The sequence below is a fragment of the Hemitrygon akajei genome, chromosome 11 (genome assembly GCF_048418815.1).
Source record: "Hemitrygon akajei chromosome 11, sHemAka1.3, whole genome shotgun sequence".
Taxonomy (NCBI): domain Eukaryota; kingdom Metazoa; phylum Chordata; class Chondrichthyes; order Myliobatiformes; family Dasyatidae; genus Hemitrygon; species Hemitrygon akajei.
Window position 1 is genome coordinate 896068 of NC_133134.1, and position 17297 is coordinate 913364.

A 17297-nucleotide genomic window follows, 5' to 3' on the forward strand; every position below is an offset into this window, starting at 1 on the left:
TCTCTACATCTCCTACCTATCACCCCTTCAGCCTCCCAAATGATCTGGAGTTCAACCAGTTCCAGGTCCAGCTCCTTAACACAGTTTGTTGGAGGTCTCCCTGTTTTTCCACATCTCTCAAGAGGAGCATTGCGCTATTCTGCCTGATATCTCAAACGTCCTAGCTGAGCATATATAAAGAAGAGAAAGAAAAAAACTTGAGCTTTTCTTTCCTTTGCTTTCTCTGAGTAAAGCCTCTCTTTATTGAAGCCTTGAAGAGCTATAGCCTTAAGATCACCACTCTGACTCTGTCCATTCAGATAACGACCATTGCGACAATGTCCACTGTGCTTGCCCCTGCCTTCCTTTAATTTGCTCTTACTGTTCAATCGCAAACACCGATTGCCCACTGGAGCTTTAATAGAGCTTTAATAGAAAGCTCTATTAAGCTACCGCAATCCACTCCTGCCTTTTATCCTTCACTTGATTGAAGTCCCCTCCTCTCCAAGCTTCCGATGTCTGGATTTGATTTTTTCCAATCTACCTCCATATTGAAATCCCACATGACTATTATCACATTGCCCTCTTGGCATGCATTTTCTGTCTCCTGTTGTAATTTGTAGACCGCATCCTTGCTACTGCTTGGGGGTCTGTATATAACTCCCATCAGGTTATATGCACTATAAAAAAGATCCTAGATTCTTTTTCTCCCATCAAGTACTTTTTAACCCTTGCAGTTTTTTAGCTCTGATTCAACACCTTCTGATCCTGTGTTATCATGTACTAATGATTTGATTTCATGTTTTACCAACAGAGCCACACCACCCCTTCTGCCTTCCTGTCTGTCCTTTCGAGATTATGCGTATCCTTGGACGTTAAGCTCCCAGTTATAATCTTATTTCAGCCATGATTCAGTGATAACTGCACCATATGTACCAATCTGTAACTCTGCTACAAGTTCATCGGCCTTATCCCATCTACGGCATTCATACAAATACAACACCTTCAGTCCTGTATTCACTCTTTTAGATTTTATCCGCCTTTTACATTGCAACTCATTCAGTTCACCGCAATTTTGCCCTATCATCAGCCTCTCCTTGCTAAGAGTCTCACTGCAGATTAGCTTAGTTTTTAAACCAACTACCTCATCCTCAGCACTATCATTCTGGTTCCCATCCCTCTATCAAATTAGTTTTAACCCTCCCAAACAACTCTGGCAAACCTTCCCACAAGAATATTGGTCCTCAGGTTCACATGTAACCCATCCCTTTTCTGCAAGTTGTACCTTTCCTAGAAGAGGGATCCCATGATCCAGAAATCTGAACCCCTTCCCCCTGTACCAGTTTCCCAGCCACGCATCCACCTGCCAAATCATCCTATTCTTACCCTCACTGCCACGTGGCTCAGTCAGCAATCCAGAGATTACTACCCTGGAGGTGCTGTTTTTCAGCTTCCTACCTAGCTGCTTAACATCTCTCTTCAGGACCTCCTCACCTTGTCTACCTATGTCATTGCTGCCAAGATTTCTGGCTGTTCACCCTCCCTCTTTCGAATGCCATGGACCCGATATGAGACATCCGTAACCCTGGCACCTGGAAGCACTAGACCATCCAGGTGTCTCTATCACACCCACACAGCAGCTTGTCTTTGTTCTTCTGACCATGGAATCTCCTGTCACCACTGCAGTCCTCATCACCTCTCTTCTCTTTGAGTCACAGCACCAGATTCAGTACGTGGTCACTGCACCTCCCCGTTGGTAGGTCGTCAAACTCAACAGTATCTAAAGTGGTATACTTATTATTGAAGGGACCAGCCACAGAGGTACCCTGCAATGGCTGTGCATTTCCCGTAATTCTTTTGACAGTCACCCAGAGATAACTACTCTGGAGATCCTGTTCTTCAGCTTTCTACCTAACTCCCTAAAATCTCTCTTATCTACCTCCTGCAACTTAGGGATGACGACTTCCATGTAACTCCTCTCTATCATCTCCTCATTCTCCCGCATGAGCCGAAGGTGATTGAACTGCAGCTCCAGTTCCTTAATACGTTCTCTTAGGATCTGCAGCTCAGTGCACCTGGTGCAGATATGTTTATCCAGGAGGCTGGGGTTCTCTCAGAATTCCCACATCTCACACATACAGTTCTACAGTTTCTACAGTCATATTAAAAGCAAGAGGATAGTGAGGGATAAAATTGGTCCCTTAGAGAATCAGGGTGGTCAGCTATGTGTGGAGCTGAGGGAGATGGGAGAGATTTTGAACGATTTCTTCTCTTCGGTATTCACTAAGGAGAAGGATATTGAATGGTGTAAGGTGTGGGAAACAAGTAAGGAAGTTATGGAACCTATGACAATTAAAGAGGTGGAAGTACTGGCGCTTTTAAGAAATTTAAAAATGGATAAATCTCCGGGTCCTGACAGGATATTCCCCAGGACCTTGAGGGAAGTTTGTGTAGAGATAGCAGGAGCTCTGACGGAGATCTTTCAGATGTCATTAGAAACGGGGATTGTGCCGGAGGATTGGCGTATTGCTCATGTGGTTCCATTGTTTAAAAAGGGTTCTAGAAGTAAGCCTGGCAATTATAGACCTGGCAGTTTGACATCAGTGATGGGTAAATTAATGGAAAGTATTCTTAGAGATAGGATTTATAATTATCTGGATAGACAGGATCTGATTAGGAGTAGCCAGCATGGATTTGTGCGTGGAAGGTCATGTTTGACAAACCTTATTGAATTTTTTGAAGTAGTTACGAGGAATGTTGACGAGGGTAAGGCAGTGGATGTAGTCTATATGGACTTCAGCAAGGCCTTTGACAAAGTTCCACATGGAAGGTTAGTTAAGAAGGTTCAGTCGTTAGGTATTAATGCTGGAGTAATAAAATGGATTCAACAGTGGCTAGATGGGAGATGCCAGAGAGTAGTGGTGGATAATTGTTTATCGGGATGGAGGCCGGTGACTAACGGGGTGCCTCAGGGATCTGTTTTGGGCCCAATGTTGTTTGTAATATACATAAATGATCTGGATGATGGGGTGGTAAATTGGATTAGTAAGTATGCTGATGTTACTAAGGTAGGAGGTGTTGTGGATAATGAGGTGGGTTTTCAAAGCTTGCAGGGAGATTTATGCCGGTTAGAAGAATGGGCTGAATGTTGGCAGATGGAGTTTAATGCTGAGAAGTGTGAGGTTCTACATTTTGGCAGGAATAATCCAAATAGAACATACAGGGTAAATGGTAGGGCATTGAGGAATGCAGTGGAACAGAGAGATCTAGGAATAACAGTGCATAGTTCCCTGAAGGTGGAGTCTCATGTAGATAGGGTGGTGAAGAAGGCTTTTGGAACGCTGGCCTTTATAAATCAGAGCATTGAGTACAGAAGTTGGGATGTAATGTTAAAATTGTACAAGGCATTGGTAAGGCCAAATTTGGAATATTGTGTACAGTTCTGGTCACCGAATTATAGGAAAGATATCAATAAATTAGAGAGAGTGCAGAGACGATTTACTAGGATGTTACCTGGGTTTCAGCACTTAAGTTACAGAGAAAGGCTGAACAAGTTAGGTCTCTATTCATTGGAGCGTAGAAGGTTGAGGGGGGATTTGATCGAGGTATTTAAAATTTTGAGAGGGATAGATAGAGTTGACGTGAATAGGCTGTTTCCATTGAGAGTAGGGGAGATTCAAACGAGAGGACATGATTTGAGAGTTAGGGGGCAAAAGTTTAAGGGAAACACGAGGGGGTATTTCTTTACTCAGAGAGTGATAGCTGTGTGGAATGAGCTTCCTGTAGAAGTAGTAGAGGCCAGTTCAGTTGTGTCATTTAAGGTAAAATTGGATAGGTATATGGACAGGAAAGGAGTGGAGGGTTATGGGCTGAGTGCGGGTACTTGGGACTAGGTGAGATTAAGAGTTCGGCATGGACTAGGAGGGCCGGAATGGCCTGTTTCCGTGCTGTGATTGTTATATGGTTATAATACAAAACACTGCCCCGGAGCAATTCTCATTACACTACTATACCCTAACAGATGAGAAATGAAGAATTAAGAACAAAAGGAGAAACTTAACAGATACTTTACCTCTCCCAAGCCTGGTGAGCCAAAGCCAGTTCAAACACAGGACCACTCTCAATAATGGCTGCTCCACTTACACTTGCATTATTTTTATTCTTCTTTTCTAATGAATTCCACTCAGTGACTGGTCGCAGTCCAATTCTGAGAAACTGCCATGAAGCTCTGCCTTTTTAATCTTCAGTGCAGACATGAATGTAAAGGTAGCTCTCTTCACATAATCAGGTAACCAGAACTGATCACATTTTTCTAAGTGCTTCATAAAGTTGAACATTACCTAAAGTTGGACATGAGATGAAAATGAGTGGAAATGAGACATAAGAAAGGTATGACCACGTTAATGGGCCTATATTACAGACCAAGTCAAGTCGTCACTTTTTATTGTCATTTCGACCATAACTGCTGGTACAGTGCACAGTAAAAACGAGTCATTTTTCAGGACCATGGTACTACATGAAACAGTACAAAAACTACACTGAACTATGTAAAAACAACACAGAAAAAATACTACACTAGACTACAGAATTACCCAGGACTGCATAAAGTGCACAAAACAGTGCAGGCATTACAATAAATAATAAACAAGTCAATAGGCACAGTAGAGGGCAGTAAGTTGGTGTCAGTCCCGGCTCTGGGTATTGAGGAGTCTGATGGCTTGGGGGAAGAAACTGTTACGTAGTCTGGTCGTGAGAGCCCAAATGCTTCGGTGCCTTTTCCCAGATGGCAAGAGGGGGAAGAGTTTGTATGAGGGGTGCATGGGGTCCTTCATAATGCTGTTTGCTTTGTAGATTCAGCGTGTAGTGTAAATGTTTGTAATGGCGGGAAGAGAGACCCCGATGATCTTCTCAGCTGACCTCACTATCTGCTGCAGGGTCTTATGATCTGAGATGGTGCAATTTCCAAACCAGGCAATGATGTAGCTGCTCAGGATGCTCTCAATACAACCCCTGTAGAATGTGATGAAGATGGGGGATGGGAGATGGCCACCCAACAGTCCTGGGAACTTAGAGGAACACATTTGTAAAGAGATCGCAGACTGTTGCAAGAAACATAAGGTTCAGGAACAGTTCCTGTTGATTGGAGGGTGGCTAATGTTGTCCCACTTTTCAAGAAAGGAGGGCGAGAGAAACGGGGAATTATAGACCGATTAGCCTGACGTCAGTGGTGGGAAAGATGCTGGAGTCAATTATAAAAGAGGAAATTACGACACATTTGGATAGCAGTAGAAGGATCAGTCGAGTCAGCATGGATTTATGAAGGGAAAATCATGCTTGACTAATCTTCTGGAGTTTTTTGAGGATGTAACTATGAAAATGGACAAGGGAGAGCCAGTGGATGTAGTGTACCTGGACTTCCAGAAAGCTTTTGATAAAGTCCCACATAGGAGATTAGTGGGCAAAATTAGGGCACATGTTATTGGGGGCAGAGTACTGACATGGATTGAAAATTGGCTGGCTGACAGGAAACAAAGAGTAGTGATTAACGGGTCCCTTTTGGAATGGCAGGCTGTGACCAGTGGGGTACCGCAAGGTTCGGTGCTGGGACCACAGCTGTTTACAATATACATTAATGATTTAGATGAAGGGATTAAAAGTAACATTAGCAAATTTGCTGATGACACAAAGCTGGGTGGCAGTGTGAAATGTCAGGAGGATGTTATGAGAATGCAGGGTGACTTGGACAGGTTGGGTGAGTGGGCAAATGTATGGCAGATGCATTTTAATGTGGATAAATGTGAGGTTATCCACTTTGGTGGCAAGAACAGGAAGGCAGATTACTATCTAAATGGAGTCAAGTTAGGAAAAGGGGAAGTACAACGAGATCTAGGTGTTCTTGTACATCAGTCAATGAAAGCAAGCATGCAGGTACAGCAGGCAGTGAAGAAAGCTAATGGCATGCTGGCTTTTATAGTAAGAGGAATTGAGTATAGGAGTAAAGAGGTCCTTCTGCAGCTGTACAGGGCCCTGGTGAGACCCCACCTGGAGTATTGTGTGCAGTTTTGGTCTCCAAATTTGAGGAAGGACATTCTTGCTATTGAGGGAATGCAGCGTAGGTTCACAAGGTTAATTCCCGGAATGGCGGGACTGTCATATGTTGAAAGATTGGAGCAACTGGGCTTGTATACACTGGAATTTAGAAGGATGAGAGGGGATCTGATTGAAACATATAAGATTATTAAGGGATTGGACACACTGGAAGCAGGAAGTATGTTCCCGCTGATGGGTGAGTCCAGAACTAGAGGCCACAGTTTAAGAATAAGGGGTAGGCCATTTAGAACAGACATGCGGAAAAACTTTTTCACCCAGAGAGTGGTGGATATGTGGAATGCTCTGCCCCAGAAGGCAGTGGAGGCCAAGTCTGTGGATGCATTCAAGAGAGAGTTAGATAGAGCTCTTATAGATAGCGGGGTCAAGGGATATGGGGAGAGGGCAGGAACGGGGTACTGATTGTGTATGATCAGCCATTATCACAGTGAATGGGGGTGCTGGCTAGAAGGGCCGAATGGCCTACTCCTGTACCTATTGTCTATTGTTCTTATAGCAGGTGTTTTAACTTTTCACATATTGGCTGGGAATTTCATACTGTAAAAGAACTAGATGGGATAGAGTTTGTCAAATGTGTTTTGGGAAGTTTCCTTCATCAGTACATAGAAGTCCCAACGAGAGTGTGTGATACTGGATCTGCTATTAGGGAATGAGACAGGGCAGGTGTCAGAAGTTTGTGTGGAGGAACACTTCATATCCAGTGACCACAATGCTATTAGTTTCAAAGTAAATCTGCAAAGAGATCGGTCCGGTCTGCAAGTTGAGATTCTAAATTAGAGAAAGGCCAGTTTTGATGGTATCAGAAATGATCTGGCAAGTTGGATTGAAACAGGCTGTTTTCTGGCAAAAGTGTACTTGGTAAGTGGAAGGCCTTCAAAAATGAAATTTTGAGAGTACAAGTCTTTATATGTGTCTGTCAGAATAAAAGGTAAAGATAACAAGTTTCTGGATGCTTGGTTTTCAAGATATATTGATGTTCTGGTTAATATAAAAAAGGATGTACATAGCAGGTCTAGGCAAGTAGGAACAAATAATGTTCGTATGGAGTATAAGAAAAGCAAGAGAACACTTAAGGAAGAAATCAGGAAGGCTAAAAGAAGACTGCATTTTTTGCAGACAATATGAAGGAGAATACAGTGCCTATAAAAAGTATTCACCCCCCCCCCCCGATGTTTTTATGTTTTATTGTTTTACAATGTTGAATCACAGTGGATTTAATTGGGTTTTTTGACACTGATCAACAGAAAAAGATCTTTTGTGTCAAATTGAAAACCGATCTCCATAAAGTGATCTAAATTAATTACATATATAAAACACAAAATAATTTATAGCATAAGTATTCACCCCTCCCCTTTAATATGACACACTAAATCATCACTGGTGCAGCCAATTGGTTTTAGAAGTCCATAACACCATAAGATATAGGAGCAGAATTAGGTCATTTGGCCCATCAACCCTGCTCTGCCATTTCATCATGGCAGATCCAATTTTCCTCAGCCCCAATCTCCTGCCTTTACCCAGTATCCCTTCATGTCCTGAACAATCAAGACTCTACCAACCTTTGCCTTAAATATCATAAAGACTTGGCTTTCACAGCTGCCTGTGGGAAGGAATCCCACAGATTCACCATTCTCTGGCTAAAGAAATTTCTCCTCATCTCCATTCTAAAAGGACTCCCCTCTATTCTGAGGCTGTGTCCAATACCAACATAACAGTTGCTTATATGAGTGAATCCTATTTTCCTTCACAAGGTGATGCATCATAAAGAACCCCCATCATCCAGGATGTGCTCTCTTCTTATGGAGGAGGTACACACACACACACACACACACACACACACACACACACACACACACACACACACACACACACACACACACACACACACACACACACACACACACACACACACACACACACACACACACACACACACACACTCTTAATGTTTCAAAGGCAATAAGACCATAAGACATAAGAGCAGAATTAGACCATTTGGCCCGTCATGTCTGCTGCACCATTCAATCATGGCTAATCCTTTTTTCCCTCCTCAGCCCCACTCTCTGGCCTTCTCCCTGTAACCTTTGATGTCGTGTCTGATCAAGAACCTATCAAACTCTTTCCACATCTACTTTATCTAGTCCTTTCAACATTCAAAAAGTTTCAGTGAGATCCCCCATCACGCTTTTAAATTCCAGACCCAGAGCTATCAGATGGGTTAGTAAATTTGCTGATGACACAATGGTTGGGGGTGTTGTGATAGTGTGGAGCACTGTCAGAGGTTGCAGCGGGACATTGATAGGAAGCAAAACTGGGCTGAGAAGTGGCAGTTCAACCCATATAAATGTGAGGTGTTCATTTGGTAGGTCAAATCTGATGGCTGAATATAGTATTAATGGTAAGACTCTTGGCAGTGTGGAGGATCAGAGGAATCTTGGGGTCCAAGTCCATATGTCACTCAAAGCTGCTGCGCAGGTTGACTCTGTGGTTAAGAAGACGTACGATACATTGGCCTTCACTGACTGTGGGATTGAGTTCAAGAGCCGAGAGGTAATGTTGCAGCTATATAGCACCCTGGTTAGACCCTATTTGGAGTACTGCACTCAGTTCTGGTCACCTCACTACAGTAAGGATGTGGAAACCATAGAAAGGGTGCAGAGGAGATTTACAAGGATGTTGCCTGGATTGGGGAGCGTGCCTTATGAGAATAGGTTGAGTGAAATGGGCCTTTTCTCCTTGGGGTGGCGGAGAATGAGAGGTGTCCTGCTAGAGGTGTATAAGATGATGAGAGGCATTGATCGCGTGGATAGTCAGAGGCTTTTTCCCAGGGCTGAAATGGCTGACATGAGAGGGCATAGTTTTAAGGTGTTTGGACATAGGTACAGAGAACATATCAGGGATAAGTTTTTTACGCAGAGAGTGGTGAGTGTGTGGAATGGGCTGCCAGCGACGGTGGTGGAGGCAGATACAATAGAGTCTTTTAAGAGACTCCTGGATAGGTACATGGAGCTTAGAAAATTAGAGGGCTATGGGTGACCCTAGTTAATTTCTAAAGTAAGTACATGTTCAGCACAGCTTTGTGAGTCGAAGGGCCTATATTGTACTGTAGGTTTTCTATGTTTCTATGATTGTTAGATGTTGGTGAATAGTGTTATGGTATAATATCTTGTGAATCGGACTGTCACTTGTGACAGCTGACTAACTTTTTTTTATCCTTTCTTAGCCATTCAGGTGAATGTTCTGGATATGAACACAGTGAGTGAATGGGCAAAGTTTACTGTGAACATCATTTCAGTCTATAAGAGCAGAGACGAGAGGATTAAGCGAGCAGAACAATCTTTGTGGATAAATATGAAGGACTTGGCTTGCAAGTGTCCAAAGATTCAAATGAGCAAGAAATACCTCGTGATGGGGACCTTTGACAGCTTGTCTGAGAGGCTTGGAGGTCTCCTGGCTGATAAAAACAGCCTTGTCATTCAGTGGCGAGACGTCTGGACAAGACGACTTCGAAAATTCCAGCGCAAAGAGAAAAAAGGGAAATGTGGTAAAGCTTGATTGATCAGTTCTGGAGAAGCTTTAAGAAGCATCATGAGCTGCAATTTCAACATACTTTGGGTTCAAAATACATCCTTCAGCAATTGCTGAAAGGTAAATTAGACTGTGACAAGGAGACAGGAGGCTATAAATGACAGGATATTCTCCACAGCTTGTTACACAAACTGTTGGCTGAATATGCTTTGCAATTGAGCATTCCTTTTTTAAATGTGCCGATGACTCCTTTCTATGGGTAAAGGTCAGGCCACCATAGGCTTGTTCTTTGACCCAAGAGCCAAGTTAGTATTTGACAGAAGGACATTCCCATCTTGTCCTGCCCATTGTCCCCATCCACACCCACACCCTAAACGCAGTATCTTTTTTTTGCCTGTTATGACTAACATTTGAGACAAGATGTGATAATTTATGTGAGGCCAACAGCTGTGCTGAACATAGAGTGTAAATATGGACTGGTTCCAAGACTTTTAGAGCCAGATTGTTGGCACTCAGCAACAATCATTGTTAACATTGTGTATTTTGAGCTGTGATTTCAAAATATTCAGTTTCAATTAGATTTCACAAAGTGCATCAGTATTGTAAAACTTTCAATCTGACACACAACCCTTCAGCATAATAACTCCTGCTATATTCCAGTGGTCCTTTGTCACATTGTCAGGGGAGCTATAAAGGTAGTCACCTCAAAATCATCCTCTCAGAATCAGCATATTACAAAGATATCAGCCTTGTCTAAGTGGTGCAACTATCAACTCTGAGTGATCTGTTAAAAATTATTCCAAGTTAAGATGTTCAAGGACCCTTCCAGTTGAGTAGATCTGACCCTGGCTTTTTCCTGAAGCCCTGCCTACTCACACATAGAGATCCTGGGATAATATTCACAACAGAGCAGGGACTTCAGAACAAGTTGCCCTCAAACATTACTGTTGATTGCCAGTGCCTTGAGAAGCCTCAGCATGTTTTGTGCAAGGGCTGAAAATTCAGTCTCTTTGGATTCAAGAAATGTAGTGCAGCATCCCTCAGTACTGACTACATAACCATTCCTTCAGTACTGACCACTTGAACATAATCTCAGTATTGACCACTCAACCATGCCCTCAGTACGGACCACTCGACCATTTCTTCAGTACTGACCACTCAACTATTCCCTCAGTACTGACCACTCAAACATAACCACAGTATTGACCATTTGACCATCCCTCAGTATTGACCACTCAGTCATTTCTTCAGTACTGACCACTCAAACATAACCATAGTATTGACCACTTGACCATCCCTCAGTACTGACCACACGACTGTTCCCTCAGTACTGACCACTTGACCATAACCTCAGTACTGACTGCTTGACCTTAACCTCAGTACTGACCACTCGACCATAACCTCAGTACTGACCACTCAACTGTTCCCTCAGTACTGACCAGTTGAACATAATCTTAGTACTAACTATTCAACTGTTCCCACAGTACTGACTAGTCGAACATAATCTCAGTACTGTCCACTCGACTGTTCCCTCAGTACTGACCACTTGGCTGTTCCCTCAGTACTGACCACTTGACCATAACCTCAATATCGATCACTCACCCATAACCTCAGTACTGACCACTCGACCATAACCTCAGTACTGACCACTTGATCATAACCTTAGGACAGACCACTCAACCATTCCCTTAGTACTGACCACTCAACCATAACCTCAGTACTGACCACTCGACTGTTCCCTCAGTACTGACCACTCGACCATTCCCTTAGTACAACAGCATATTATACACCCACATAGCTAGAATGAGGCTTGATCCACAGTCTATGAACTCAGAGGTGAGATCGATTCCTACTCAGACCTCGCTGTCACCAAGCAATGCACATGTATATCGCCTTCAGATTTTTCTTTTACCTTCTTCTGCAGAAAGCTCTCATAATTATCCTAGAGCTTCCCAAGATTTTAAATTTGTTTGCACTTGTGCATGACAGAGAATGTTCATTATATGTCCTTATATTCAGGGCCTTTGCACAGTTAAAGCCTCAGTGTAATATCCTAACACATTATAGGCTGGATTAGCTAACCTCTGGCTGAAAGTTCAAAAACATCTTTAAGGTACTAAATTTCTACTGGTTTTACAGATTAAAAAGGCATAACTCTGGAATATTATAAACTGTATTAATACTGCTTCACTGGTGCTCCTGCATTTTGCATGTGTTACTCTGGATTTCCTGCATCTGCATAATCTCTATGTTAAAGCTGTTTTAATCTTTGATAAATGGTTTTCATTCATTGTTTGCTGGTGTCATACTGAAACACTGTGACTTGCTGAAAATTTGTGAATTATCAGTGAAATGCAGCACAATGCCCTGTGAACTGGCATTTTTGGTGCCAACAATAAAGGTGCCAATGTCTTGTTGCCCCTTTCCTCTTATTCCTGGGCTTCAGTAGCCTAAGGTTAATAAATCATATCTCTATTTCAGGCAATGTGTTTTTCTGAAGTAATTCAATGTAAAATATTTACATGTGTTCAGTGCAGTAAATAACTCATTCCTTGAGTTGAAAGTGAACCATTTTAGACTCTGTTTAGAGGGAGATTTACTCTGTGTCTGAACCTTGTTGTCCCCGTCATGGAATGTGTGCAGACCCATGCAAAGGGGATATGTGACAGGATAGGCAGAGGGATCTTTACTCTCCAAATTGTTATTTAATGACAGTAGAACCAGCCAATCTCACTAAATGTGTCAATATATTAACTGGTGACCTGCTCAGATGAAAGCCATCTGATGAGCTAGTTCAGGAGAGTAGTTTGTATTTCATCTCAATAAATGTATACTAGCAAGAGTGAGCAGTGACATGAGCTGATCAAAAACCGCAATGGTGAAATAAGTTACCTTGATGTGTCATGATTTCTCAAATGGCTTTCTAATCCCATTCATTACTTGTTAATAGGTTATCTATGGCTTATCTTTGCCAGTAGATCTTCAGTTTACTTGTTAATAGGTTATTAATGGCTTATCTTTGCCAATAGATCTGAATTATGATTATAAATAATTCTGACCACAATTCCAAACTAATGATCTAAGACTGCTATCCTTTCTACTTCATCAGTTATGTAAAGGCAAAGAACAGGAGTTTATCATTATCAGGATAATAGAATGAAGCCCGCTGCATACAATGGGACCTTTGTACGCAGAGATCACAGTGCATGCAATTAGAAATGCCATGATGGTTCAGGTGGGTATGCTGGACATTTCCATGGAGGTTCCAAAATAATGCCACAAAGATCCTAGTGTTCTCATTTGGCATTGCCATGAAGGAACTAAAGTGGATGATTAGAGCTGCCAAGGTGGTCACAGCATGTCCAACCAAGGAGATTCTGGTGTACATATCAGCAGTGTAATTTCACCTGTGGACCCAAAGTTGGGTTTGAGGGCTAACAACCAGCATCTTGTACTTCTGTATCACAATCTCAAACTTCACTACTTGTTTTACATTGTCACCTGTTCCTTATAACTGCAATTTTGGATTTACATTGAGCAGTCCAAAATATTCCAGTTTTGTTAATTGAGAAGAAACTTAAAGGTTCTTGAGGCCACCAGGAACCCAGTTTATACCTTCATTGTATACTTTTTTAACAGTAGTGCAAGATCTGAATTCTGTAAATGTGCATGAAAATATTTTACCTTATTTATAATATTTTTAATGTTTATATGGAAAAATAAAACTTCACCAAATTGTCTTTGTTCACTATTGGTTGTGGAGAATTACTAGAGTGAAAATCTGATCACCTACCATAATTGGTTATTATTCCTTGCTCTATGTTCAAGCCAATGTCCTGTATTAGATCATATGACAGAGGAGCAGAATTAGGCCATTTGGCCCATCAAGGCTGCTCTGCCATTCAATTATGGCTGATTCTATTTTCCCCTCCTCAGCCCCACTCTCCGGCCTTCTCCATGTAAATTTTGACACTGTTTTCAATCAAGAACCTATCAAGCTCTGCCTTAATACACCCAACAACCTGGACTCCACAGCTGCCTATGGTAAGAAATTCCACAAATTCAGCACCCACTGGCTAAAGAAATTTCTCTGCATCTCTGTTTTAAATGGGCAGCTCTCAATCCTGAGGCTGTGCCCTCATTTAGACTCCCCCACGATGGGAAACATACATCCCATATCTAATTTGTCTTAGAGCATAAAGCCATAAGATATAGGAGCAGAAGTAGGTCATTCGGCCCACTGAGTCTGCTCCACCATTCAATCATGGGCTGATCCACTTCATCCAGTCATCCTCACTTCCCTGCGTTCACCCCATACCCTTTGATGCCCTGACTAATCAAGAACCTATCTATCTCTGCCTTAACTACACCCAATGACTTGGCCTCCACAGCTGCTCGTGGCAACAAATTCCACAGATTTACCATCCTCTGACTAAAGTAATTTCTCCACATCTCAGTTCTAAAAGGACGTCCTTCAATCCTGAAGTCGTGCCCTCTTGTCCTAGACTCCCCTACCATGGAAAATAACTTTGCCATATCTAGTCTATTCAGGCCTTTTAACACTTAGAAGGTTTCTATGAGACCCCCCCCCCATTCTCCTGAACTCCAAGGAATACAGCCCAAGAGCTGCCAGACGTTCCTCATATGGTAACCCTCTCATTCCTGGAATCATTCTTGTGAATCTTCTCTGAACCCTCTCCAATGTCAGTATATCTTTTCTAAAATAAGGAGCCCAAAACTGCACACAATACTCCAAGTGTGGTCTCACGAGTGCCTTACAGAACTTCAACATCATATCCCAGCTTTTATATTCTATACCTCTAGAAATGAATGCCAACATTGCATTCGCCTTCTCCACAACCGACTCAACCTGCAAGTTGACCTTTAGGATATCTTGCACAAGGGCTCCCAAGTCTCCTTGCATCTCTGCATTTTGAATTCTCTCCCCATCTAAATAATAGTTTATTTCTTCCACCAAAGTGCATGGCCATACACTTTCCAACATCGTATTTCATTTGCCACTTCTTTGCCCATTCCCCTAAACTATCTAAGTCTCTCTGCAGGCTCTCTGTTTCCTCAACACTACCTGCTCCTCCACCTATCTTTGTATCATTGGCAAATTTAGCCACAAATCCCTTAATACCGTAGTCCAAATCATTGACTTACATCATAGAAAATAACGGTCCCAACACTGACCCCTGTGGAACTGCACTGGTAACCAGCAGCCAGCCAGAATAGGATCCCTTTATTCCCAATCTCTGTTTTCTGTCAAACAGCCAATGCTCCACCCATGCTAGTAACTTCCCTGTAATTCAATGGGCACTTATCTTGCAAAGCAGCCTCATGTGCGGCACCTTTCCAAAGGCCTTCTGAAAATCCAAGCACACCACGTCTACTGCATCTCCTTTGTCTACCCTGCTTGTAATTTCCTTAAACAATTGCAGTAGGTTTATCAGGCAGGATCTTCCTTTCAGGCAACCATGCTGGCTTTGGTCTATCTTGTCATGTGCCTGCAGGTACACTGTAATCTCATCCCTAACAATCAACTCCAACAACTTCCCAACCACTGATGTCAGGCTAACAAGTCTATAGTTTCCTTACTGCTGCCTCCCACCCTTCTTAAATAGCAGAGTAACATTTGCAATGTTCCAGTCATCCAGTACAATGCCAAAATCTATTGATTTTTGAAAGATCATCATTAACGCCTCTGCAATCTCTCCAGCTACTTCCTTCAGAACCCAAGGGTGCATTCCATCAGGTCCAGGAGGTCTATCCAACCTCAGACCATTAAGCTTCCTAAGCACCTTCTCAGTCATAATTTTCACTGCAGAAACCTCACTTCCCTGACTCTCTTGAATGTCCGGTATACTGCAGACGTCTTCCACTGTGAAGACTGATGCAAAATACGCATTCAGTTCCTCTGCCATCTCTGCATCTTTCATTACAATATCCCCAGCGTCATTTAGTATTGGTCCTATACCTACCCTTGACTCTCTTTTACCCTTTAAATACTTATAAAAGCTTTTAGTATTTCTTTGATATTAGTCGCCAGCTTCCTCTCAGAATTAATTTTTTTCCTTCCAAATGACCTTCTGCAAGTTTTTAAAAGCTTTCTAATCCTTTATCTTCCCACTACCTTTCCAGTCAACTTTGGCCAGTTCCCCTCTCATGCCATTGTAATTTCCTTTATTCCACTGAATACCGACAGTTAGATTTTATTTTTTCCCCGGCAAAATTTCAAAGTGAACTTGATCATATTGTGACAACTTGAGCATACAGTTCCCTAAGGGTTCCTTAACCTTAAGCTCTCTTATCACGTCCAGATCATTGCACAACAGCCAATCCAGCACATCGATCCCTTAGTGGGTTCAACACAGACAGACAGACATACTTTATTGATCCCAAGGGAAATTGGGTTTCGTTACAGCCACACCAACCAAGAATAGTGAAGAAATATAGCAATATTAAACCATAAATAATTAAATAATAATAAGTTAATCATGTCAAGTGGAAATAAATCCAGGACCAGCCTATTGGCTCAGGGTGTCTGACACGCTGAGGGAGGAGTTGTAAAGTTTGATGGCCACAGGTAGGAATGACTTCCTATGATGCTCAGTGTTACATCTCGGTGGAATGAGTCTCTGGCTGAATGTACTCCTGTGCCTAACCAGTACATTATGGAGTGGATGGGAGTCATTGTCTAAGATGGCATGCAACTTGGACAGCATCCTCTTTTCAGACACCACTGTCAGAGAGTCCAGTTCCACACCCACAACATCACTGGCCTTACGAATCAGTTTGTTGATTCTGTTGGTGTCTGCTACCCTCAGCCTGCTGCCCCAGCACACAACAGCAAACATGATAGCACTGGCCACCACAGACTCGTATAGAACATCTTCAGCATTGTTCGGAAGATGTTAAAGGACCTCAGTCTCCTCAGGAAATAGAGACGGCTCTGACCATTCTTGTAGACAGCCTCAGTGTTCTTTGACCAGTCCAGTTTATTGTCCATTCGTATCCCCAGGTACTTGTAATCCTCCACTATGTCCACACTGACCCCTTGGATGGAAACAAGAGTCACCGGTGCCTTAGCCCTCCTCAGGTCCACCACCAGCTCCTTAGTCTTTTTCACATTAAGCTGCAGATGATTCTGCTCGCACCATGTGACAAAGTTTCCCACCGTAGCCCTGTACTCAGCCTCATCTCCCTTGCTGATGCATCCAACTATGGCAGAGTCATCAGAAAACTTCTGAAGATGCCAAGACTCTGTTGTAGTTGAAGTCCGAGGTGTGGATTGTGAAGAGAAAGGGAGACGGGACAGTCCCCTGTGGAGCCCCAGTGCTGCTGACCACTCTGTCTGACACACAGTGTTGCAAGCGCACGTACTGTGGTCTGCCAGTCAGGTAATCAATAATCCATGACACTAGGGAAGCATCCACCTGCATCACTGTCAGCTTCTCACCCAGCAGAGCAGGGCGGATGGTGTTGAACGCACTGGAGAAGTCAAAAAACATGACCCTCACAGTGCTCGCCGGCTTGTCCAGGTGGGTGTAGACATGGTTCAGCAGGTAGACAATGGCATCCTCAACTCCTTGTCGGGGCTGATAGGCGAACTGGAGGGGTTCTAAGTGTGGCCTCACCACATCACCTGTTCTAAAAAACCATCCCTTAGACATTCTACA

At 42.8% G+C, this 17297-nt stretch overlaps 1 protein-coding gene across 3 annotated transcripts in view; it reads left to right on the plus strand.

Moving 5' to 3' along the window:
* The window catches only part of LOC140735215 (netrin-3-like), a 430472-nt gene extending 417106 nt beyond the window's left edge, over positions 1-13366 (plus strand). For all 3 annotated transcript variants that reach the window (XM_073059997.1, XM_073059998.1, XM_073060000.1), the window contains one exon: positions 9311-13366. In XM_073059997.1, the coding sequence (XP_072916098.1) occupies positions 9311-9642 (332 nt within the window). In that variant the 3' untranslated portion in view covers positions 9643-13366. The remainder of the gene's footprint in view (positions 1-9310) is intronic.
* The last annotated feature ends 3931 nt before the right edge of the window (positions 13367-17297 follow it).